The following is a 25,216-nucleotide window of genomic DNA, read 5'->3' as shown; positions in this document are numbered from 1 at the left end:
TAGAGCATTGTCTCTGTCGTTGAGACCGACAAAACGTCGTATAGCTATGAGTTACAGAGAACGCTCTACAAAGCCGAAATGTCATTCTAAAGGCTGATATACATTACTTTCTGCCACATACTCTAACTTGAATATATAAGAGTGGATAGGCATCTTCAAGGCAAGCGGGCTCCAACCTAGAGTTCATTATTGCTCTGTTTCCATGATTCTTTAAGCGCAAGCCGATCTAAATGGAAATAAAAGCCTCAATAAAAAAAAATAGATTGCTGAATAATGCAGGGAGATTGCGTGTAATCCGTGACAATAAGGCAATAGCCAGCGTTTTAAACTTTGACGTGTGTCTAACTGAAAACTGTCTAAACTTCCAGCATTAAAACAAAATGTATATGAAAACTGTAAATATGTAAATGTAAGTGACCAAAAACCCCAAATATTATAACGTTTTCAGGGTGGCACACTAGCCCTATTGCACCAAGAAACAGACGAAGGCATAACGCGACTAGAGCGACGTCTGTACTTCCAAACCGCGCACGGCCACTTCAAGGCTGGCTGCCCAGCGTTGGCCTTGGAAGTTCTCTCGAAGCTCCCAGCGCGAGTCCGGGACGAGACGCGAGCTCGCCACGCGCCCGTGTCCGCCCCGTCCATGGACGAGGCCGTCATTCACACCGGACAACTCGAAGACACGACAGTCAAAAGTACGACAAATTCACGTCCGTTTGTACGTCGCTGTGTCTTTATTTGTTTTGGTTTTTTGGCTATCATTGCTTTCTTAGCTCACGGAGGCCTTGATACAATCCATTTTCTGCAAAAGTTCAATACACTTTAAGATCTGATTGTGTGGAAATGGCATTTAGTTAGATACCTTACTAACAAATGTTATTCCATGCAATTTTATCTGATAATCATTATTATGGGGCGGAAAAAGGATTTGGTCTAGGCTTTCTGAAATGCTTTGTTGTATGTATATGACTAAGTTTCCCTTTTGTCTAAGGATACAAAAAAATATTTTCTGCCCATTCTAAATTGTCAAAAATACCTACTGCAAACATGATTTTGGTAAGTTTTATTGTTATAATTTGACGAAATACTATTACGATATGAAAATAATTATTTTATTGTAACAACCAATTCGTAGTAAGTAAAGGTTAAACATGTGTTATCGAAAAGTTAATTTTTGAACTAACAGAGCAAGAGAGCGTGGATTGGAATTCATCTTCAGTAGACTGGGGCGCGCCGGTCAGCACGGCTAAGGATGACGAACTGGTTCTCAAATGGGATGACGATGAAGAGAAGTAAGTTTGTTTTCACTATTCAATACCTAATAATATGGCAGTAACTTATTGACTGACACTGCACATAACACAGAAAATAGAAATAAAATTAAAGACAGCTTCCTTCCTTAGATAGATAGATAGATAGATAGAAATACTTTATTGCACACAAAAAAAATTTACATAACTATTACAAAAAAAACTAAAACTAAAAAATAATTGTATGCAAAGGCGGCCTTATTGCTCACAGCAATCTCTACCAGGCAACCTTTGGTGAAAGGAGAAACTAGGTGTGTTGGATAGTACTTTAACCTCCGTACGTCCTTCCTTACGTACGTACTTTAACGTCGTGTCCTTTTAAGGGTTCCGTACCTCAAAAGGAAAAACGGATCCCTTATAGGATCACTTTGTTGTCTGTCTGTCTGTCTGTCTGTCTGTCAAGAAACCTACAGGGTACTTCCCGTTGACTTAGAATCATGAAATTTAGTAGGGAGGTGGGTCTTATAGTTGGTATTAGGGGAAAAATCTGAAAACCGTGAATTTGTGGTTACACCCCCAAAAAAAAATTAAATTGAGGTCATAAACTAATAATTAGTATTTTCAATTATCAAAGTAAGATAACTATATCAAGTGGGGTATCATATGAAAGGGTTCCACCTGTGCATTCTAAAACAGATTTTTATTTATTTTTATGTATCATAGTTTTCGAATTATAGTGCAAAATGTCGAAAAAATAAGACAGCAGTACGGAACCCTCATTGCGCGAGCCTGACTCGCACTTGGCCGGTTTTTAAGAGTGCCACAACAGTGCCACTTCGAAGTGCGAAAAAGAATATTTATCCTCGTCGCTGATGCTGACTGGAAATCACATAGTTTTTTTTTAATTTCAACTCCCAAAGAGGTTTTAAAATTATCTGGAAGAGAATGTGTACAAAGTTTTTAATCCAGTCTAGTTTTATCATTCTTTATTAATTTATTTAGGTCAGATGACTCGGGAGCTTCTACTCCTCCATTGGCAATGAAAATGGACAAATCGGCGCAACCTGAAGTGCAAGCTTCAGTGGAGAGTGAGAAAGAAGACGAAGGCCCTACCGTGGATATCATGGCGCAGCAACTGAAGTTTGTAGCCTGTTTGAAGATACTGATGGAGGAACTCAGCACCTTGGCTACTGGGTTTGAAGTTGATGGTAATGGTGATAAATGAATTTAAAAAAAATTGGTAAAGAATAATTTATACTTTAATATTATAAATGCGATAGTGTCTGTCTGCTTCTGCTAGCTTTTCACGGCACGCTCGATTAACCGATGTTGACGAAAGGTACAGAGATGGTTCACATTCAGAGAACATAGGCTGCTTTTTGCCCCGAAAATTCAGGGTTCCCACGCGGTTTTTTAACAACTGGATTGTGATTTCTGTCTGTGACAGCTTGAGAGGTGAAGCTCTCGCTACACCGCAGTGCCGTGACAACAACTCATGCAACTGTGTCGAAATATCGCTAATCCTAATCATCATATTAATCGTAGTATGTACCCGCTACTTACATTGTATTATGTCGTCAAGCAATAACCCTGAAATATTGTAATGATTTTGCACAGGCGGTCATCTCAGATATCAGCTATACATCTGGCTGGAACGCGAAGTGGAAGCCCTCCGACGTCTCTGCGGCTACGTGTCGGCTGCGGGCACGGCTTCGGGAGGCGAGCTGATCTGCGCTGACGGGGATCCCCCGCCGCTGCCCGAGAAACCTACGCTGCATCAACTGCTTATTAGAGAGAAGGCGGACTTTGAAGCCAAAGTGCAGAGGGCGGTGCGGAGAAAAAAATGGCTGAAAGGTACGTTTTAGTATGCAACTAGCGGACACCTGGCTTGTGCTACAAGCTACAACGCTAAAAATATAATGTGCCTAATGCATTGTAATGGTCTAAAACCATCTTCGCACTATTGCCGTTATAATTAAACCGATTTGGACACCGGTTGAATGGTTTCAAAAAAAAAATGTGTTTTATAGGTATATATTAGGATATAACACTAAGTGTCACTTTGGCGTATTGAGATTCGGAAGGTCATACGGTGTACAATACCTTTGCCGAGTGTGTACAGCTCAGCTTGACGCGGCAGTCAGTCGACTGCAGCGCTGGTTATGTTAGTGCTGATTTAAGATTTTATTTGGAAAACATTATAGTAGTTGTAAGCAACATAGTAGTTATAGGTGATGCTAAACTTCTTGACCGTTCTGATGTCGCTACGGTTGCCCGTCCCGTAGCCTAAACGCTAAACGAGCGCTGGTGTATTCTCTGCTCCCACTTCCCGCCATCTTGTCGCTGATACCTGTGTAAAATACGACGCTTCTCGTTATCATATCATATCTTAGCGATCAAGAAGTTTGGTTACCTGTATAAATGCCAATAATTATGTTTCCTTGTAGCAAACGAAACGCTCCTCCGAACACTCCTATCATACTGCTCGTTACACGGCGCGGGAGGTGGCGGGCTGGCCTCAGTCCGTATGGAACTAGTGCTGTTGCTGCAGGAGCTGGGGCAGGACAAACAGCATCAGCAGCTACTGTCGCCGCTACCCTTCCCCACCACGTTACCTCTGCTCGCGGCTGCGGTGGCGACTAACAATACTGTCGTCGCGGATCCTGTCCGACATTTGCAGGTATCACGTCATTGAACTGAACAGAAATAAACATTTCATGTAGGACAATTTATAATATGTCAAGACTCTACCATCAGTTCGGAAAGCAGTACTGAGAAGACCCGGTAAAAGCTCAGCAATGGCTCTTTTACTGCTCTTTTTTATGAAGAACTTTATTTCTTAACAAAGGGGTATCAGAACCTTGGGACCCTATCCTATCCTATCGGTTTCTATAACTTTTAAACTATATGCCCTGCTCGTATTCATTGCGATTTTAGATTCGCAGTCTGCGGAGTAATGTGGGTCACTCTGGGTCTCTTACGGATCTCTTCATTTCTGATTCGATCACGTAGAGGATGGTCACGTCTATACTCTAACCATGGAAAGAAGTTAGTATATAGGGCTTTCTTTGTTACGTAATCTCATTATAAACGAGACTATGTTTTCGAATTAAATTTCGAATGTTTTTTGAAAACATGTTTGTGATTGGTTGGTGACTCAAATTTTTTAATGCCTATTGAGATTTTCGTCTCTGTCATTTGTATGAGATTACGTAACAGAGAGAATCCTATGTTAATTTCTTTCCGTGGATAGAGTAGGTATAGTCATGTACAGTACGCGGCAGAAAATAATGTACATCGAGAATGAGAATGAGATTTCGGCTTTGTAGAACGTTCTCTCTGTCACTCGTACCTATGTGACGTTTTGTCGGTCTCTTCTTCACTCTGGGCTGGTTTCCGCACTTAAACGTTTCCGTCTGCTGTGCGTCGGTCGGTCTCAATTACAGAGACAATACTCTACAAATCGCTATCTCTATCTAAAGGTCGAAGTACATTATTTTCTGCCGCATACTGTACTCCTATTAATTTTTTTTTAACTTTGGGATGTTCATTTCAGTCCGTGGCACACGACATGCTCGGCACCTTGGGCGAGCTAGGAGTACCGGGAGGTTCTGCCACTCGCTTACTGCACACTTTACGAGAGCTGGCAGTTGCCTTGTCCGCCTGTATTTACCAGAGCCTGTGCGACTCCGATACATTCAGTTTAAAGCACGCACACCATGATTGGTAAGATTAGTTATAAGTGTTTTTATTTCATTTCAAGGAGCGGAGCGGAGCTGTGCAAATATCTCTATATATAAAAATGATTAGCTGAATGTGTTGCTGATCACAAATCTCGAAAACAACTGAACCGATTTCGCTAATTCTTTTTTTATAGTATTCCTTGAAGTACGAGGATGGTTCTAACGGAGAGAAAAAATTTAAAAAATCCTGAAAAAGAATCGACTGTTAGGCGGTACGAAGTTCGCCGGGGCAGCTAGTTAACCAATAAAAATGCATAAAATTCCCGCTCTGCTTCAGTGGACAAGGATTTGCGGACTGGTTTAAAAAATCATACATTTTACGCGGAGCGGGGAAGCCTATGTTTCGCGTAGAACTAAACCAATTGCCTGCCGCCTGTAGCTCAAATAACTTTATGCATTACTTTCTCGCTCCACTCCGCTACCTAGCTCCAACCAGTGAACAGGCAGCTTTAGCCCTTGACTGCGCTCTGACCTCGTGGTAAGTGATGATGCAGTCCTAGATAGAAGCGGGCCAACTTGGAAGGGGTATTAAATTCTTATCGGTTTCTACTTTCTACACAGCATCGTACCGAAATGCTAAATGGCTTCGCGGCACGGCTTTACCGATAGGCTGGTAGCCGCGGCCGTAGCCTCCCACCAGATAATAAGTGTAATATTATGTTCTTTATTTTGCGTATATATTTATTTACAGTATGATCGCTGAAACTTTTAGTACAACCAATCTTTTGATAAGACCGCGGAGGTATTCGACTGAAGAACTCATTGTAACTACTCCACCCAATAAGTGGCCCGGTATGTATTAATTTATTTAGTTTTAGTTTGATTTAGGTATTCCAACTAACTCGATAAATACAAATACAAATTTCTTTATATTTCTTATGAAACTATTCTCTATATTCTATACTCTGAAATTTCTTAAATAATGATTGATGACAATGATGACAGGTGTGTCAGCACTACGTGGATTAGCCCTCCGCGCGGCCGAAGAAGAAGAAGCGCCTAGATTGCCCGTGCTTCTAGCGGAGGCATTCTGCGCGGTATATCTCGCCCTTCTGGGCTGGGCACTAGCGGCCAGGGATGCCCACTTGCTGTACCGACTCGCGGCGCATGTGACGGATAATAAGGCCCACGCAAAATTATTCGGTGGAGGTGTAAGGAGGCTGCTTACTACAGCCCCCTCTCAGCCTCAGGTAAACACTTCTCATAACCACCTCCATATCTCGTCTCTTCTTATTGTATGAACTTATGATAAATTAATTATTGTCATTCATTTTTTCAATCGCCAAGAATGGGAAATTGGATGTAGTATGTAGTTTATCTATTTCAACAAACAAATTGAAAAATCAACTCTAAGTGAAATAATGGCACCGATTCCGTTGTCTTTCTTTAAACTAAATTTAGAGTATCTGCATCCTTTTCTTTTTAACAATGCTAAATAGGGACAGAACATGAACTTTACATTTAAAGACCCAAAATTTTAGTGCACGCTACAAATTTAAACAGTAGTTTTACCATCTAAAAATTAAAATTAAAACTGTCAAACTGCGTTTGTCCTTTTCATATTACATTAGTAAGAGGAGGAGGTATTTTCCTATTATTCTGATAAAAACTTACTCTTTATTTTGAATATTTCATTTCGTTCTCCTTTCGTACTGATCATGCTTTTAATGTTATCGAACAGCCGAAACTCGTAGAAAGATCCGAGGGCACATCTGTTTGGTCCTCGCTGAGGGAAAAAAGGGCGCTACTACACATGCGACTGTTAGGCCTGAGTCCCACCGCGCCACACAAGAACATTCAGGAGGGACGGCCTACTTACAGGGAACAGTTTGTGCCGCCTCATTGCAGCATATTGACCTTCCTGCTTACTAAGGTAAAGCTGTAATTTATGGGTTTTGTATTGTTTTATTACGCACAACTGTAGTCTTAAGCGTTTCTCAAGTACATTTTACTAAATTGTTTGTAGTGGACAATAACTATTTTTATTAATATCCTTGTCCCGATGAGACTGAAAAAATTGCTTTATCAAACAAAAAACCTAACAAACATCAGTTTATTTACAAAATTTGTTTTTTAAGTAAACTTGTTAGGTTCTTTGGATTTGGTTCATTTTGGGCTCAAAATAAATAAGATTGTTCGGTTATAGTTTATACTCTCTTTTACCGATTTTATTTTGTCGCTAAACCTCTCCAACTTTTTAAGGCATTATCTTCCTTTACGTCTTTGCAATTTAAACATAACCCACTCTCATTTTTATTTTTCTGTAAATGTGAATCTTGTAGTAGTCACATGACTATTTTAGGTTATGGCTAGAAATGTATATTTTGTTTTTAGCCAACGCCTGAACAAGATCCGGACAACAACGATTATGATTCCGCGGAGTCCGGCGCTGAGGATGCGGAGGAAAATGAGAGCGAGCCCGAAGACGACGACGACATCTTTGACACTTCAACCAACAGGTTAGTTTAACGCTTAGCCGATTTCTTATCTTCTAAATATATAAAAGGAAAATCTGACTGACTGATGTATCAACGCACAACTCAAATTACTGGACGGATCGGGCTGAAATTAAGCATGCAGATAGCTATTAAGTCGTAAACATCCGCTAAGAAAGGATTTTTGACGAAAATAGGGGTCTGAAATTTGTGTAGTCCACGTGGACGAAGTCGCGAGCATAAGCTAGTGTAATTGTACATTTCCAGGGTTCCGTACCCGAAGGGTGTCAATGAGACCCAATTAGTAAGCCTCCGCTGCCCGTTCGTCTTTCTGTCTGTCAGCGGGTTGTATATCTCGTGAACCGTAATAAGTAGTAAATTGAAATTTTCACAGAATGTGTATTTCTGTGGCCAGCAAGCAATAAACAGCAAATAATAAGAATTTGAAAATGGCTGCCATGTAAATTAAAAAAATTAAAAAGTGTTATTTCTTGAACGATGGTACGGAATACTTTGTGTGCGACTCCGACTCGCACTTGACCGATTTTGTTTTTATATATACCCCTCACAAGTTCTCAAGAACACCCGCGAAAGCATTTTAATAAGTTCCACCATCTATCTTTGTTAATAATAATAATAATAATAATAAATAAATAAATTATTTAAGAAAAAATATTTACAGGTTACACAAATTCAGGTATAATCATAAACTCGAAGCTTGAGTTTTTCCGTATACCGAAGCCGTTAACATTAGGTATCTACACGTGTTGTACCTATTCTTCCTCTACAACCTCCCACCCTGCCAAGAGACACTGGTATAGATCTCTTATAGAAATAGTGGGAGTAGATAAGTGTTGTCCATTTGAAATCTTTTTTTTTTAAAGTAACAAGTACTTACTTTGATACGTTGGGTTAATAACCACACTTCCTTATAATATTTCTAGGCCTGAAAAACATCGCAAAGGTGCCAATATGGAGCACTCGGAGCCGGACTCGTACTCGTGGCACGTGATGCGAGTCGCTGTGCTACGCCTTGCGCAGCAAAAACTGCAGCATTTCTTGCAGCTTTGCGGCATTGAAATGTCAGGTAAATGCTTAAGATACATTATTGTGTTGTTGTATGTCGTGACGCGACAGAAGGCGATCGGAGTTTTTTTAGTCGATCGTTTGGACTTTCGACGGTTATATTAGGTTTTAAGTGAGTATGAATATATGAGTGAACTAAAATTAGTGCAGGAATTTTTTATATGTTGAATAAGAAGCTTCGCTTCTGTCTCTTACTAGTTTGGTGTGATGCCCATTGCCCATAGAAGCGAATCGACACGCCTGGGCGTAACACCGCTAACACTCAGGGTGCACTTCTGTTGATCGATCATCACACCTAATTGCATTGTGACACACTACATTAAAACCGGTGTTTGTCACATACATTGCATAAAAGTTATCTCATAACCTAGGAGGAGAAGGGGAGGAAGAGAAATCTAGCTGAAAATCACGCGCGGAAATTTTCTCCAGCGTTTTGTACGCGCAGATATGGTGCTGCGTCCTATATCAGTACCCTTATTATAAATGCGAAAGTGTGTTTGTTTGTTTGGTTTAGATAAACACCTGAAGAGTGACTACTTTTTATCCCAGAAAAACAAAGAGTTCCCGCGGGACTCTTAAAAAACCTAATTCCACGCGGACGAAGTCGCGGGCATCAGCTAGTTCTAGTTATTATAGAGTAATTCCGTAGGCAGATTTCGCGTGCAGAATTTACTAGATTTGTCCCTGGACTAATGATGATAAATGATTGTGTTAGAACTAGCAACCACAAGCCCCACGGTGCACGGGGCTCTGCGTCGCGTGGAGCAGTGGCAGCAGCAGCTCACAGAGACGCTAGAGGCGCGCGCGCCGCCGCCGCACTACATCCCCGGCTGCTTCCCCGACCAGCAGACTTCCGGACCCCCTATTAATAAATACAGGTAATGAATTATGTAAGCCATTCGTCGTCGTTTAATAAGGGATGCTAATCTTCAATTCGACTCCGAAAGGTCGGAACTTCCAATTGATTTAGTACTTCTGACTTCAGCTCCGGTGATAATTTTGAATCGGAGTTATGACAAAACCGTGCGATGCGCGATGCGTGTCAACTAATATACACATGTACCAGTAATAAAAAAATCCCCGTCTACGGACAAGAGACCGGCATTTTGAATTTTTAAAAGAATTTTATTTTATGTGAACATTTTATAAGTTTAAACTTTAGAATCTAATGACGTATCATTTATCAAAATTGGTTGAGCCGCTGAATAGTTACGAGCTATATAGGAACTGACATATACACATTCAGGTCAAACACATAACCCCCCTCTGGGATTTGCCGCTGACAGGTAAAAAGGAAGGTTACATCGGTATTTTATATTTCCAGATGTCTGTTAGAAAAACACAACACGCCCTTCAACTCGGCGCTGTACAGCACGGCACCAGCTCGGCGATTATGGAATTTCTTGGTTCGACAAGAGCTTGTTCAGGTGAGTACTCGTTAATCCAGAAAAACAAAGTAAACGGTTCTCCTGGTCAAATTTAAAAAAAATAAAAAACCGGCCAAGGCTCGCACACTGGGGGTTCCGTACTACAGTCGTATTTTTTGACATTTTGCACGATAATTCAAAAACTATGATGCATAAAAAGAAATAAAAATCTGTTTTAGAATGTACAGGTGAAGACCTTTCATATGATACCCCACTTGATATAGTTATCTTACTTCGAAGATTGAAAATACTAATTATTAGTTTATGACCACAATTTAATTTTTTTTGTGTGTATAATACCAAATACCAGCTATTAGACCTACCTAACTACCAAATTTCATGATTCTAGGTCAACGGGAAGTACCCTGTAGGTTTCTTGACAGACAGACAGACAACAAAGTGATCCTGTAAGGGTTCCGTTTTTCCTTTTGAGGTACGGAACCCTAAAAAGTAAAAAAAAGTAACAAGAATGCGTAAGCACTAAATTAGTAGAGACAAGCTGTTCTAATTAATGGAACTGCTTATAACAACAATCTATCTCGTAGCTACTTTTGTAGATATTGAAAATGTCTATTGTTCTGGTATTTTTATTAACGGAAAATGTTCGTGGAATTCCGCTCGAAAGTGTTGCACCAGAATAACTATAAGTAATTTTTAGTGCCTACAAAAGTCCAAGAGGCGGCTATTGACAGTCTCTTTCATTAGAAACACCGTACATTACGGTTTTTAAGCATTTTCTGATGAAGAAATGCTCTAAGTTCAAATTAGTGGCATTGACTTTATTTTTAGTTGCTGAATTGTATCTTTTGTCTATTACAGGAAGTGTTCATAAGAGCAGTGTTCTCTCGGCGCCGAACACAGTCGTTGTCGGCAGAGGCACACGCGGACGGACGCGCGGGCTGCATACCGCACCAGACTAGAGTACAAGACGACGAGCTTCACAGTCCTGTGCGGATCATACATAAGGAGCAGGACTCTATCGCCGCGTTCTGTCTCAACAGAGTAAGTTTTATTATTCGAAAGAACCTAGAATAAACCTCATTGACGAACACAGTCCATAGGTTTTTAAACTGTTTGTTCTGTTACTTGTCAATTTGGTCAAATTTGTTAAAAAATGCTATATCCGCAAGACGTTCTATATTATCGAGTGTAAAGAAGGCTCTTCTTATACAGTCTGGCACCTATGTATTCGCTGATCTAGTATAATAGAATAGAAAGATTTTGTATCCAATAAATCTTTACAAGTACTTTTGATTCGTCAAATACTTTTACCATTGATTCGGAAATAATAATAACGGAAATGATGATGTTTTAATCTTCAATTTTTCTGTAGGTTTTTAGGCTTGCCTCAGCTAAAATACCGATGATGTTTTAATCTTAATAAAATTTTCTCTTGGCCTGTAAATATAAGGGCAAAAAATTGTACTATTCAGGTAGGTGGGGGTCTCTTAGCGGTGGCAACGGCTCGGGAGGTGCAAGAGATGGACGTGTCGTTACTGCTGAAAGGCGGCGCGTGCTGGGCCGAGGACGAGTGCGAAGTGGATCTGTTGGCGCTGTCGGCCGATCCCGCGTCGCTGCCCGACACTGGGTTCTTGCTTATACAGCATCATGATAAGTGAGTTAACGTGCTGAAACTTCTTCGTTTTAGCGTTCGTAGGCAGTATCGCTATCTAAGATGAGAAGCTGGTGAACGAATCGGTACAACTGAACTAAATTGAAGTTTACAGAAGGAGGAAAACCCTGAATAAAATCTGTTGAAACTTTACTGTAATTGTACTGTTTTAATCCAAATCACGAACATTGGCCTCAATTTTTTGCTTGAAAATGAGGCTTCCAAGCAAAACAGCTGCTTGGATATATTAACAGAAACTAGCGTGTTCAAAATGTTTTTATGTAAATGTTTGGTCAGTGCAAACTCACGGTTATGTTGTTTATGTGCCTTATATATCAACTTATTATATATTATATTACGATACTGGTGTTGTTTCTTCCGCAAAGTAATGCGTTCCTCATTTTCTCTCATATTTCTTTCAGATTGTATTATGGTAGATTAAATCACGACAGTTACGTTTTAAGGTTGGCAAAATTGTTTTCAGACCAAACGGAGGCTCAGTTCCTGGCACCGGTAACAGTTCACCACTAAACCCGAACGCCCCTCAGGCTCCGGTAGGCATGGCGGGACAGACGGGACGCGGCGCCAGTGTGGTAAGTATAGTTTACTCTTTACCAACTTGGAATTTACTACTATATTTTGTATTTAGAGGTTTACTAATCCTTTTCTAGATGGTATACCAAACTCGTTAGCGATAATTTTAAATATGTGGGAGAAATTAATATAGTTCACACGGGGCATGTAACTCGCGCAAGTATCTTGCACTTTCGTGGGGACACACGCAGGCTACTTGCGCGAGCAGAAAATGCATTTGATTTCTCGTGCCATGCCATGTCAACGTACACATCGCAAGTATCCCGCGCAGGTTATCGCTCATGTAACTCGCGTGTGTTTGCAAAGTTAAATTTAGATATCCAAAAAAAGTAATAATATACTTTTGTAGAGGAATAAGGTTTGAAATAATATTAGACACAATAGAGCAAGCTAGCATAATAAAATTATGGTTTGAGTTGTGCTAGCTTGTTCGGCCACCTGCGTGGGCTTCTTGCAAAGTGTATTCGTGGCATATGGGCCTCACAATTTTATATGGTAATGCGAACTCGTGGTGTATATGGGGCTTATCGCCAACGAAGTTGTATCGTAATAATGTATGGTTAGACTAATAAGACTAATATCAGAGTATACTACTAATTTTTCTAACCATCGATTGCCATAGTTGCTATTGTAGGATTTATCAAAACAATATGAATTTTGTAAGATATTTAAATATAGTTTTACCCGTGATAAAAGACTTCAAACAAAAATTAATTTCAACAATTTAAACACGCTTTCTTAAATGTGTTTTTTTAACTTTTGACCAAAAGCAGCACTTGTTGGAGTTTTTAGTGTTTGCTCAACAACTTACTAGGGCTTCAGTATTCAGCTGTCTGTCTTATTTTCTGTACATAATATTTTGGCTAATGACCACCCCAGAAGTTAAGTCAAAGTCAAAGTCAAAGTCAAATGATTTATTCAAAATAGGTAATAAATTACTCTTATTGATTGTCTGGTATAGTGTTAGATTTGTAAGATAATATAGTGGTGATAATTATAACGCAAACTTAAAACTAAAGCTACGAGGGTTCCAAACGCGCCCAGGTCTGAGAAGAGCCCACAACAAACTCAGCCGGGTATTCTTTTTATTATCACCACTTTACAAATTTATTGAAACTTATTAGAACTATCACAAAGTCGTTAAGCAACTCATTCCCAAGCTTGCTTATCATTTAAATAATCCTTTACATTGTAATAGGATAATTAAAAAAATAAAGTAATGCTGGGCATGAATTTGAAATTTGAACTGATGAAATAAATCCACAGCACGAGCGCCAGGCAAGCCAAACAAAGCCAACTGGCCACGAAGCGTACGTTGTCACAGTACGTGTACGATATTCACTAACGACTATTGCCGTTCTGAATGAGTGAATGAACGATATCAAAACTCGCCACCTAGACGCCTTCTAGACTATCTTACTCCTTGAGAGCATATTTAACATAAACGATGTTTTTGCTGAAACGTATTTCAAATAGAACCGATAAAGTGTTAGTAATTTTTTGTCATACATTCACTCATTCATTAGGTGTCGGGCAATCGGAATGGTGTTGGGTTTTGTGTATTTATATAAAGTGGTATTGTTGCGTGCCGCCTAAGCGCTTCGCTTATATTTCTAACTTACTAAAACTTTTATAACATTATATCTACGTATTGTATTTAATATTTTAATTCGCAAAAAAATATGAGACACGAATCGTAAAGTATTGTATTGTTGTGGAGGAGAAAAATATCAGTGAAATAGGGGTGTCATTATTACGTGTCTGCTCAAGGCACTGGTAAAGTTGGTACTGTTCTTCAAGAGATTATGGCAGGCTGTGTGTAAGATGTATGCGCGTAACCCAATGTTGGCCGCAGGTCAAGGGCCTGCAGTTCCCGGGTTGCCACGACGCCAAATACTGTCGCCTGGTGATGCATCGCTCCAAGCTTCTAATGAAACCGGTCAGTGATTGCCGTAACCTCTCTTCCCCCCTGACTTCCTTCCTCACTCCCCTCGAAATAACTACTTTTATCGGAATGCACTTTTTTTGCTGATCGCACATTACACGTACAGTACGCGGCAGAAAATAATGTGCATCGATCTTTAGAAAGAGATAGTGGTTTTGTAGAGCATTGTCTCTGTCGTTGAGCCGACAAAACGTCACATAGGTATGAGTGACACAGACGACACTCTACAAAGCCGAAATCTCATTCTAAAGGTCGATGTACATTATTTTCTGTCGCGTACTCTAGGTACTAAATTATGCATATAATGGTATCAGCTTACATTTCTAGACGGTTTCTAGTACTGAGAAATGCGTTGCGGCTCATCCTGTAATCTATGATCAGCTTTAATGTTATTTCAATTTGTTTAATCCTATTTTTGAAACGATTCTTAACTCCTAACTCCCTTCCTTGCTGTTACCTCAGAATGCTGAAAAATATATTATTGAACCAAACCTTACATTTTAACTGACATGACGTTTCGGCATAATATTATTGAATCGTTCCGTAAGAGAAGTTTCCCTAGTACGCTCCCTAGCGCTTTTCATACAAACATAGTTTGGTTCTCATTTCAATATTAACCAAACAAACTGAAGCAGATACGTTCTAAAACATAATATATTTGAGTCTGTGCCAGATTTCCGTAAAATAGTGTAGTTTCAATGTCTCAAAGTTTTGTATGTAAATTTGTTGAGCCCATATTGAAATTATATATTTTTACAAAAATCTGAAAACCACACACACAGATATTAATTATAAGAACATGGCTACAAAATTGCATTGAATTTGCTTGGTCAACCAAACCACGTATGTTTGGAGTAATCTATTCACTCAGGTTGCAGTATTCAACCGTTACTCCCTATTCCCTCGATACCCAATGCACCTTATTTAGTTCTATCCATTTTATTGAGATTTGTTAAATCCTGTATCCGATGCACACCTTATTTAGTTGAGTGTTTCGATTTGGCAGTGTTAACAGTCTTCGTTCGAAGAAATTTATTTTCTTTTATTTTGTTTTGTGAAGTTCCTATTTAATTTTTCGCTCACTCGCCAGTACCATCGGTTTCTTTACCTTTTTTTGGTTTCGATCATTATTGTTTTATTTTCGCATCTCATCGTAGACGTTGGTTGCTAGTTCGGTTTTACGGAAATCTCTAGTGAACTAAATTGACAAATCTCAAAGTATTACTATTCTAGAGTGAGGGAACTCTCGGTTTGTTACTGAATCGACGATGTCAAATATTAGGCTATTGTGCCACCATAAGACACCCTGCATCTAATGTACTAACATTTGACGCCTGCCAGTGACGTCGAAGTTCCCTAACTGTCGTGAACTGTGCCGATGTTCCCTACGGAAAAGCACTACTTACAATACTTTTAGGCCCGTCAATTCAGTTTAGAGATTTATGTTCAACTGAATAGTTACCATTATTAGGTCCTCGTCGGTGGTTTCCTTATTTATAGATTCTTGTTGTCTCGATATTAGAAAAAGTACATTATGTTATGAACGGTAAAGATGCAAAGCTTTGTTTGTTTCAATAGGCGCTTGCTGATTAATGTCTGTGTGCTAATGGCTTTTCATGTTATTTCAATATCGATATTATACAGTACTTAAAATATCCATAAACTTTTTCTTTAATACTCTTTATATTATATCGGACTTAAGTTATAACAATGTAAGGTATTAGTATTATTATTATTTAATTTAATGTGTTTATGTTATTATATTATTGGAGTTTCTAAAGAGCTTTCGTTTTATGATAAATTTTTATTCAGGTACTCAAACACAAAATTGACAATATCAAACGAATGGCCGCTCATCCTTCACAACCGTTGTGTAAGTATGTCTGAAACGGGTGAAAAATGATTTAATTTTATGTTACATCAAAAGGTACTAAAGTACTAAAAAGTAAAGTTAGCGTTGAGAATGTGCGTCGTACCCTGATTGTATTGCATTTTGACAGTGTTGACTGTCAAAATGCAATACAATCAGGGTACTCATTGTCATTTTTTTATTATCAAAAAAATAAAGGGGTCCTCCGTCCTAGGCATTGGTATCAGTCACCAATATAGTTTACTTTTCTTTTTTTATATAAATAGCGAGCAAACGAGTGAGCGGGTCACAGGTCAGCTGATGTTAAGTGATTACTGCCGCCCATGAACATTTACAGCATCAGAGGAACCGCCAATGCGTTGCAGACTTTTCGAGATTTTTTAAATCCACCCTTTGAAACGCCATGCTAAAATCAAGTGGGAACACCGCCTTCTCTGCTTCCTAAATGTGGGGTTCGTATTTGAAATCTTCATCCAAACATCACCGGTCCCAGAGTAAAATTGGCGACTGATTTTATTGTACCAACCTCTAAACGACAATAAGATATTCCATTTTTAGCACATCCTTTATAACGTAAGGGGTACTTTCATATCCTACTGCGAGATTATATCACATCTTTACATGTGTTAGACCTGACGGGAGGCGCAGACGGATCGGTGCAGCTTTGGGAGTGGGGTCACGGATCCTGCGTTTGGTCTCCCCGCGCGCCGGGAGCGTTCGCTAAAGTGACGCGCGTGCGTTTCTCGGATTATGGCAACAAGTTTGCGGCGTCTGACGCGGACGGCAACCTCGCGCTGTGGCAATTGCATCCTTCGGCAGGCTCTGGCGGCAACCAGCCGCACGCTTCGCCGCGACCGTTTTTTGTAAGTTTTCCAACCTTTTTTGGTGAAGCGAAATTAGGAGAAGCAAGCGCCGATGCAATCCTAAAACAGAATACAAATTGGACGTTGCCCCGCACTCAGCACCCTTATGCTGTCTTGTTCTGTGATGTGTATTGTAACTTAGCTATCAGCTAAGCCCTTTCAAGTCAAACATTTCATTACTTAAGGTTTTTATAAAATTCTATTTAACCATTAAAATGATTCGTCTACTTCAGTTAGCCCTTCCTAAACTATAACTACTACTTTTATACTAAAATAATAAAAATTGTTTGTTTCAGACTCATCAATGCCACAGTAAAGGCATAAGTGACTTCGTATTTTTAGGTTCCTGTAGTTTAGTTGCCACAGGTAATTATTATAAGGACTGTTTTTTTCAATCGCTAAATATACTCAAAACTGTCATAACGTCAATAGTATTCCTCAGTATTATTTAGCGATTGAAAAAACCACCCGAAATCGGTTTTTTTTTAATAAGCGCTATTTAATCATTAATGAAAAATATTTTTTATTGCAGCTGGTCACAGTTCCGAGAGTAAGAATGTTGCCATTTGGGATACACTGATGCCCATAAAGAAAGCTTTAGTGGTTTGTGAGTACCTCTTACATATTCTGTTTGTTAGCATAAAATCTCATACTTTATACTGGAGGAGATGGTTCTTTTTTTAAAATGAACATCGTTCGTTGTCATGTTTTAGACTGACTGCATACTGTAAGTATTTGTTGCTCAGAATATTGATCTGGCAGAAGAAACCGTGCGCGTTGAAAATCACTCTGTTTGTACATTTTGCACTAAATCCGACAAACCATTAGAAAACATCAGTATCGTGTCTCAGTCGCAATTGAGCTCAAATTCGCTGGAACGCTGATAATTATATTCGAGAATATCGTCGAGCGTGCGTTAGAACGTTTTTTGATGATTTTATTCTTATATTGCGCGGTCGGCGTTAACTTATGACGTTTGACAACATGACATGTCTTAGCGTGGACGTGCCACGAGGGCGGAGCGGCATGCGTGGCGTGGGCGGGGCAGGCGGGCGCGCTGGTGTCGTGCGGGCGGCGCGGCGACGTGCTGGTGTGGGACCTGCGCGCGCGCGCGCCTCGCCACAAGCTCAACGCGCACCACGCGCCCATCAAGTGCGTCTCGCTCTCACCAAAAGAGGACTACTACGCAATCGGCGCCGCTGACGGGGACATTAAGGTATATCTTTCTCTCTCGCTTGTGTTGAAGTAAAACTTCCTCAGGCGAAACTTGGGAGATTGCTTCAAAGTTAAGAGATCTTTTTCGAACGGGAGCACCGTTCATTTTCACATCCGCCGCAAATGGCCGCTAATTTAGTTAGTGCCATAGATTAAAAGCTCTACTTTTTTCTGTCTACATTACTACATTTTAAATATAATGAACCTTTCGCCGACTCATTTAAAAAAAATGTTCCCTCACCCGAATTGAGTTTTACTTCGACCGCGGGGTTTTTTTTTTTGTAAAAATTTACACTAAAGGACGACTTTAACACATTAAAATTAGTAAATAAATAGGAAGTATTGCACTAAAGCAACAAATAATTGTATAAAATTTTGCACAGGTGTTTTCGCTAGCTACACATCAGTTGCTGCACACGTTCGCGGGAGAGCACGCGAGAAGCTCCTTCTTCAAACACATTGGCCAGGGCGTAACACAGATACATATAGGTTAGTACGCACTTTTGTACAGTCATCATCATCAAGCCACGCCGGCCGGCTCACGGCTGAGAACGGCGGGGTGATTACGTATCTCGCGACAGGCTTGCGACAGGCGTAAATCTCGCGATCATTGCTGTCAACCGTCACTCGTAACAGCGGCTAGAGAGAGACAGCAATAGCCACAAAGCAAAATAATAAGAAGAAGAAGAGAGACAGCAAATGAAATGTCGCGTTGCTGTCGCTACTGCAACGTTTTACATAATCACCCCGCGGGTCTCCTCTCGTCTACCACGACGGCCAAGTGCGGATTGGCATTCTTCACACCCCTTTGAGAATGTTATGAAAAAAAAACAGGCATACAAGTTTCCTGTTGTTTTCCTTCACCGTTAAAGCAAATGATACTTAATTGCATTGCTAAGTCCTATCCTAGTTTGAAAATGACACAGGTACGAATACAAGGTTCAAGCGTCTAACCTATTTGACTTCGAAAATAGGCGAGGTTACTGATTCGACATTATTGATGTCTTAACGCGTTTTGTCTGCTGTGCTGTGCGGGCCTCGAGGCGTGACTTCCTTACTCGGGTGGGGCGCAAGGCATTTTAATGCCCCGGTGGTGTTCTTCTAGCCGTTATTTCACCGGCTAGAGCCTGCCGGGCCCTAGGACTTATTGCTATTTCCGTTGGAATCCGAGCTGCGGGCGATAAACTCGCAGCCGTACGCGGAGGTGGGGTCAGTCCCGTGGTTGTTCCCACGGGCGAAGGACTGGTGTCAGATCCGGTGAATTTGTCCTTTTTTCATATAAAAATAGCGAACAAACGAGCAGGTCACCGCCGCCCATGAACATTTGCAGCACCAGAGGAATCGCCAATGCGTTGCCGGCCTTTCAGGAATTTGTTGGTTCGCCCTATGTTTTAATCTAGTGGGAATACCGCCGAAGGGAGTTGGTTCCACAGTTCATGTCTGTTCTGACGCAGTGTTGTTAACGCATGTGTTTCCGGCAGACGGCGCGGGGCGCGTGTTCTCGTGCGGCGCGGACGGCACCATGAAGGTGCGCAAGCTGCCCGAGCGCGACCAGCCCGCGCATAACCACTACTCCACGGTGAGTGCGTCCACGTAGTGACAAGACAGAAACTCCCGGTGCCAATCGCCTACACTTTACTACATACTAGCCGTGTGTCATCTCTACTTAACCTCCTTAGTTTTACAGTTTCCACTGAAGCGTAAAGGCGGGGTTGTGTGGGATTTCTACCAATCAAAATATTATTGGAAGATGACGTGATTATCACATCATTTAACAATTACTTGCTTGTTTATTAAACACATTTCCGCTTCAGTACAAACTTTAAAATTTTACTCAGCATATCTTCACCTCGTGTAGCACAGATAATATTGCAAATGGATTACATGGTGGTCAACTCTATGGTAGGTATGTAAATATTTAGAATTTCGCTTCGATTCGCTGCCAATGTGAATCATCGACCCTTAGGATGAATTTTCAAATTAAATATTAATCACCAACGTTATAATATAAAGCTCCTGTGCAAATTTTCAAGCTTCTAAAATCTAAACCCACCGGTTTAAGCTGTGCGTTCTGTCAGTCAGTTATAAGAATTTTATTTAACAGAAAATTTACTATTATGGCACACACTCATTATGCGAAACACGAGTTGTTCCGTTTTATCTTAAAATCCGTATACTTACTCGCGTGCGGCGCGTACCAATATACGACAGATAATATGCTATTAGCTTTGAAAATATAAATTTATTTCCAGGTATAATCGTATGGTGGTCGAGTGAAGTGAAGCGAGTATATAGAGAGGGCCGGAGTGAAGCCCTACGTCCCGCTGTGATGTATTTAATTGTTGCTGTTTGTTGTACGATGAGGATTATACGCCGTTAGACTAGTCACTGAGTAGGCGATGTTGTATCTTTAGTGTATTACAAATGTTTATGAATCTTTAGTTATTTCTAGTACGAAATGCTTAAGGCAAAGACAGACCGGCCGCACGACGTATGAGATGCAACGTTCCTATATATTTTGTGTATATACTGGATTGACGTGTACTAACTACTGAGTATGTTTTGTGAAAACTTATTTAGGCACGTTGGGCGACTTTGGGATTAGCAAAAAGTCACGTCAACCCGTCGTTGCCACGTTGCGACGTGATTGAAAGACAAACTAATAAACCAAGAGACGAACACACTTTCGCATTTATATGGGGGTATTGATGTAGGCAACGTTGCTTCGCATACGTTGCGAGCATGGATCTAGTCTGTCTTTACCTTTAACGTCGTCTTAGACGAGAGGTATAGGTTCGATTTATTTATTAGCGGGGGATTGTAGGGAACAGCGGAGCTGCTACGGAGTGGAGGAGTGAACTCTTCGAGTGCAATAAGTCTGCAACTTATGAATTCGACTGCGGTCGAGCCTTTATTCTTGTTAACAGATACTCCTTCGAGATATTTAACATATATGAGTGCACATAATCTTAATACGTGTAACTTGTTGACGCATAATAAATCATTTACATATTATTATTAATAATAATAATTTATTATATATTACGATTTACCGTATGTTTGTTGTCGTGGCTTAATACGTGTAATGTTAAAGTGTATCTCTATATAATCATATTATCGACACATGATATGTTTCGAGTGACCTATGGAAAGCTTCGGAGCTTAAAAAATCTTTTTAAAAACTTCACACACCTATTAGGCGTAAGAGTTTCATCTATTCGTAAAAATTGGGATGATTTCGAAATTATACGTCCATTTTGTTTTATAAAAAGCAATACGTTATTTAAAAACATTACGAAAATAAAGCAATAAAGCAACCTTACACTGCATTACGCTCTGGTTAACAGTATTATTGATCACAGAATGAACGGCGGCTGAGAGATTTATTTCTCAGAATCAAAATCCGCGAACTCATTGGCGTGCATTCTATAAAGGACGTTTACAATCAATACTTTCAAAATGAAATAAATACATAGTTACAACCACATTTTAAACAAGTCATTTGGTTAAAGTATGTAAGTTGATTTTTTAATTATTTAACTATAACTGCCTTCGTATGCGCCGCCACTGCGTTCGCGGTGTTTGTGTGTGTTGCATATGATATGTTCTGACGCGGGACGTCAGGCTCGCATTTTATTCCAATAAAATCAAAATTATTTACTTTTCTACATATAATTTGGAAGATATTGTGTATACATCAATTGGTAAAGGCTCGGACACACATGACGCACGTCGGTGTCATGTCCAATGCGGCTCCTAGTAGCTTTCATACGAGGCGTTCACACTCAAATGCGTTGTTGCAGATTGCCATAGTGTGACGTACTTTAAAGTTACTTTGGTTACTAAGGTCTCAGGCTCGACTTACAGTAAACTATGGGAATGTGAGCTTTATATTGTGTGCCTTACGGTGGAACGTTAAGAATTTTAAAGAAGCGTCGACCACGCATCGTACCTACAGTTCTTTCAATAAAATGTTGAACATTCCACCATAAAGAACACAATATAAAGCTCACATTTCCATGCATGACTCGACTCACAATCATGAGTTCAGTCAGAGTGGAGTCTATTATGTATAGTCAGAGTGGAGTTATGTAATGTAACCCCAAATCGTCAGTATGACCTCTTTCCATGCGGTTGAACACGCTCGTAGTTGCCGCCGCGTTTTGTGTATCCAAGCCTTTTGTGTGTTTGTTTATCCTAATTTTTTCTATAGCTTATTTTTCGAAATATATATAATTTTATCTTAATATTTTATATACAACTCACGATTAATGAGTATTTAATTAGAGCATTTCTTATAATAATAATTTATTCTTAACATTATACTACTAAAGTTTTAATCATCTATTAATAAATGATTATATTAATGTCTTTTTTAATACGTAAAATCATTAAAAAGACGAGTAATTGCAATGGAATTGCCCCCTTGTATGTATAACCAAACCACATGTCTACTGTCAAAAGACATTTCCTAGACAGTTTCGTTATTTATATTCGGTTGACTATTTGTAATTTTTTTAGGTTAATATTATTTTATCGCCAAAGTTGTGTACAGCGAGTAGGTACGTTTAAATTCACTTTTGAAATAAGTTACCATCTTTTTAGGTCTTATTATTTTTAAATTCGCACGATGAACACATCATTTGATGTACCTACTGAACACATTGTCTATAACATTCTACAAATTACAAAAGAACAATTTAATTTTACTGACACATAATTTCGTTGAAAAGTATTTTACTCGTGCATGAGAAGCACATCGTTGAAAACTATTTAAAAAAAACCATTAAGACAATATTGACAGATTTATATTGGCTTAAGAAAGTTAAAAATTATGTATTTGTAAAACAATGATAAAATCTCAGGAAATTAATTAACTAGGTACAGACAGAAAAATTAAATAAATGTTAAAAGTGATATATCTGTAATACTACCTATTCCAGAATATTTAATTAATCAAATTAATAAATTGTAAATAGTACTTATGAGTATGTATTATTGTGTCTAAAATTTATTTTCTGTGAAAGTATTTACTACCTATACAATCCATTTAATTCGTTATTATCTACAATTTTTTTTGTTTAAGTATATAGTTGACGTTGCTCGTTTGTTTTATAGCAATTTTACTGTAGAAAAATTTACTTTTTGTAGGTAAATGTAATTGTTTTCATGTTTGTGTGATAATCATCATCATTATATCAATAGAGTAGTCAATAAGTTCGTTAATTAGAACATAATCATGTAACAAAATGTCATGTTTTTGTTCAATTGAATTGTATCAGCGCAGTGTCAACTGTGCATTTGCATATTCGCAAAATCGTCGTCATCCACATGTCACGCGTCCTCGCAACTACGTGATTGCGAGCCGAGGCCAGACACGGATGTCTGAACAGTGTGCTTGTAGTATGAGATTTAACCCAACGTTGATATCAGAGTAAAATGTGTCTAAAGCTCCTTGATTTAAAGTTAAAAGTTCAGCACCACAGATTTGAATTTAATCCACTTGGAGCGCTAGCTGTAGACATATGGACAAACTTGAGCTTTTGGTCAGTTAAGGACCATTTTGCTGTAATGCTGAAGTGTTTCGAATGTTCGAATTAGTATCAACGATGGCGTAAGGAAAAATCTCATACTAAGCACTCTGGTATCGCATATCCTAGCTCACCACTCGTCGCGCCCTCTCGAGCGAATGTGTAAATACACAATCAGGCGATATTACGTCTCCTAATATCCGTCGTCACATTGTTACATTTCTAAGCATGAGGTTTCAAGCTATGCCTGTATTTGAATAAGATGATCGTTCCAAGCTTACATGTTTGTAAACATTAATTATAATATATCAGCGGAAAGAAGTTAGTATAGCGCTTTCTCTGTTACATATTCCCATACAAATGATAGAGGCAAAAATTCAAAAAACATTCGAAATTCAATTAGAAAACATTGATTCGTTTGTGATTGGTTGGTGACTCAAAATGGTTAGCGCCCACTGATATTTTTGCCTCTATAATTTGCATGGGATTACGTAACAGAGAGAGAGCGCTAACTTCTTTCCGCGGATAGAATATAGATGGTGTGCTTTTTGGCGCCTCATTTATGAGGTCTGCTCAACATGATCCAACTCGATATAAAAGTGTTCTTTATTGTCATGTCATATTTATTAATTTACAATATCCATAAATATTAATTTTCATGATATGTTTAATACCTCTTATTTTATATTATTAAGATTTGAAATTACTTATTATTCATTTATGCTACTCACTTATGTAGTACATAGCCACCTATACAGAAATTTAGTAAATTATATAAAATCAATGTAATTATTTAATATGTATATAAAATTATTATTTTTTAGAAAGCTTGGAATCAACAGTTACTTGTGTGTGTTCTTTTATCAATACTGTATCTAGCTACGAAATATTGCAATAATTACAACCTGCCAAGCCAAAACTTAGAGGTCAGGCGGTAACTTTTCAAATTAATGAACGTGACACCAGAGTTGCGTTAATCCGTCAAATTAGAATGGAGATATCTGGGCTGTCCATATGCAATGACGGATTCAACGCCGGCGATGCAACCTTCATTAACTTCCAAACTTACACTCGGGGCCCTGTATCTATAGAATAGGTACCTAATAATAATTATTGTAAAATAGGGTTTGACAAACGCACAACAGACGGAAAAGTTTAAGTGCGGAAACCAGCCCAGAGCGAAAAGAAGAAGAAGGGTTTGACAATTTTTTACACGAATGTTATTTTTTCAATCAAAATATCTGAAGATTCTTCGGAGTCATGTAACGTGTACTATTCGAATAGTTATCTACCCCTACTGCGTATTCATCACCTTGATGTGATTTGTAAATCAAAGTCTAATAAAGTAAATTCTTGTTCAAAAACTATTTTATACTTTTTTCTCGCAATCTTGGTATTATTTTTATTTAGAAAAAAATATACTCTAACTTATAAACGAATTCCCTACGTACCTACCGACCTTTGATATCCAACATACAGACTAGTCACGTACCCTATTATTACAATATTTAATACCTAATCTACACGCTGCATATCTGTGTTATTGTAATTTGTGAACTATGTTCATATTGATTAAAGCTTATTTTGTTTTATTTATGAAAGAATGTTTAAAATAAAGGTTAATCTAAAACTATGCGTTTCATTA

The 25,216-nt window shown here is 39.0% G+C and overlaps 1 protein-coding gene across 11 annotated transcripts in view; it reads left to right on the top strand.

Moving 5' to 3' along the window:
• Rbcn-3A (rabconnectin-3 alpha) overlaps positions 1-25,201 on the top strand; it is a 65,249-nt gene extending 40,048 nt beyond the window's left edge. For 5 of the 11 annotated variants that reach the window (XM_069504104.1, XM_034977616.2, XM_069504100.1 and 2 more), the window contains 25 exons: positions 449-695; positions 1,187-1,292; positions 2,253-2,458; positions 2,868-3,104; positions 3,698-3,930; positions 4,807-4,976; positions 5,685-5,785; positions 5,939-6,183; positions 6,675-6,866; positions 7,328-7,452; positions 8,373-8,515; positions 9,230-9,392; positions 9,839-9,941; positions 10,761-10,943; positions 11,375-11,556; positions 12,038-12,146; positions 14,003-14,086; positions 15,905-15,965; positions 16,593-16,825; positions 17,122-17,191; positions 17,358-17,432; positions 17,824-18,041; positions 18,424-18,529; positions 19,522-19,619; positions 20,293-25,201. In XM_069504104.1, the coding sequence (XP_069360205.1) occupies positions 449-695; positions 1,187-1,292; positions 2,253-2,458; positions 2,868-3,104; positions 3,698-3,930; positions 4,807-4,976; positions 5,685-5,785; positions 5,939-6,183; positions 6,675-6,866; positions 7,328-7,452; positions 8,373-8,515; positions 9,230-9,392; positions 9,839-9,941; positions 10,761-10,943; positions 11,375-11,556; positions 12,038-12,146; positions 14,003-14,086; positions 15,905-15,965; positions 16,593-16,825; positions 17,122-17,191; positions 17,358-17,432; positions 17,824-18,041; positions 18,424-18,529; positions 19,522-19,619; positions 20,293-20,298 (3,696 nt within the window). In that variant the 3' untranslated portion in view covers positions 20,299-25,201. Of the gene's footprint in view, positions 1-448; positions 696-1,186; positions 1,293-2,252; positions 2,459-2,867; positions 3,105-3,697; positions 3,931-4,806; positions 4,977-5,684; positions 5,786-5,938; positions 6,184-6,674; positions 6,867-7,327; positions 7,453-8,372; positions 8,516-9,229; positions 9,393-9,838; positions 9,942-10,760; positions 10,944-11,374; positions 11,557-12,037; positions 12,147-13,413; positions 13,471-14,002; positions 14,087-15,904; positions 15,966-16,592; positions 16,826-17,121; positions 17,192-17,357; positions 17,433-17,823; positions 18,042-18,423; positions 18,530-19,521; positions 19,620-20,292 lie in introns of all 11 variants that reach the window. The other 6 variants (XM_069504107.1, XM_069504106.1, XM_069504101.1 and 3 more) reach the window with 3 other exon arrangements.
• Positions 25,202-25,216: the final 15 nt, after the last annotated feature.

The sequence above is a fragment of the Maniola hyperantus genome, chromosome 17 (assembly GCF_902806685.2).
Source record: "Maniola hyperantus chromosome 17, iAphHyp1.2, whole genome shotgun sequence".
NCBI lineage: Eukaryota > Metazoa > Arthropoda > Insecta > Lepidoptera > Nymphalidae > Maniola > Maniola hyperantus.
Note: the sequence above shows the minus strand (reverse complement) of the source record. Positions and strands in the feature narration are given on the sequence as shown.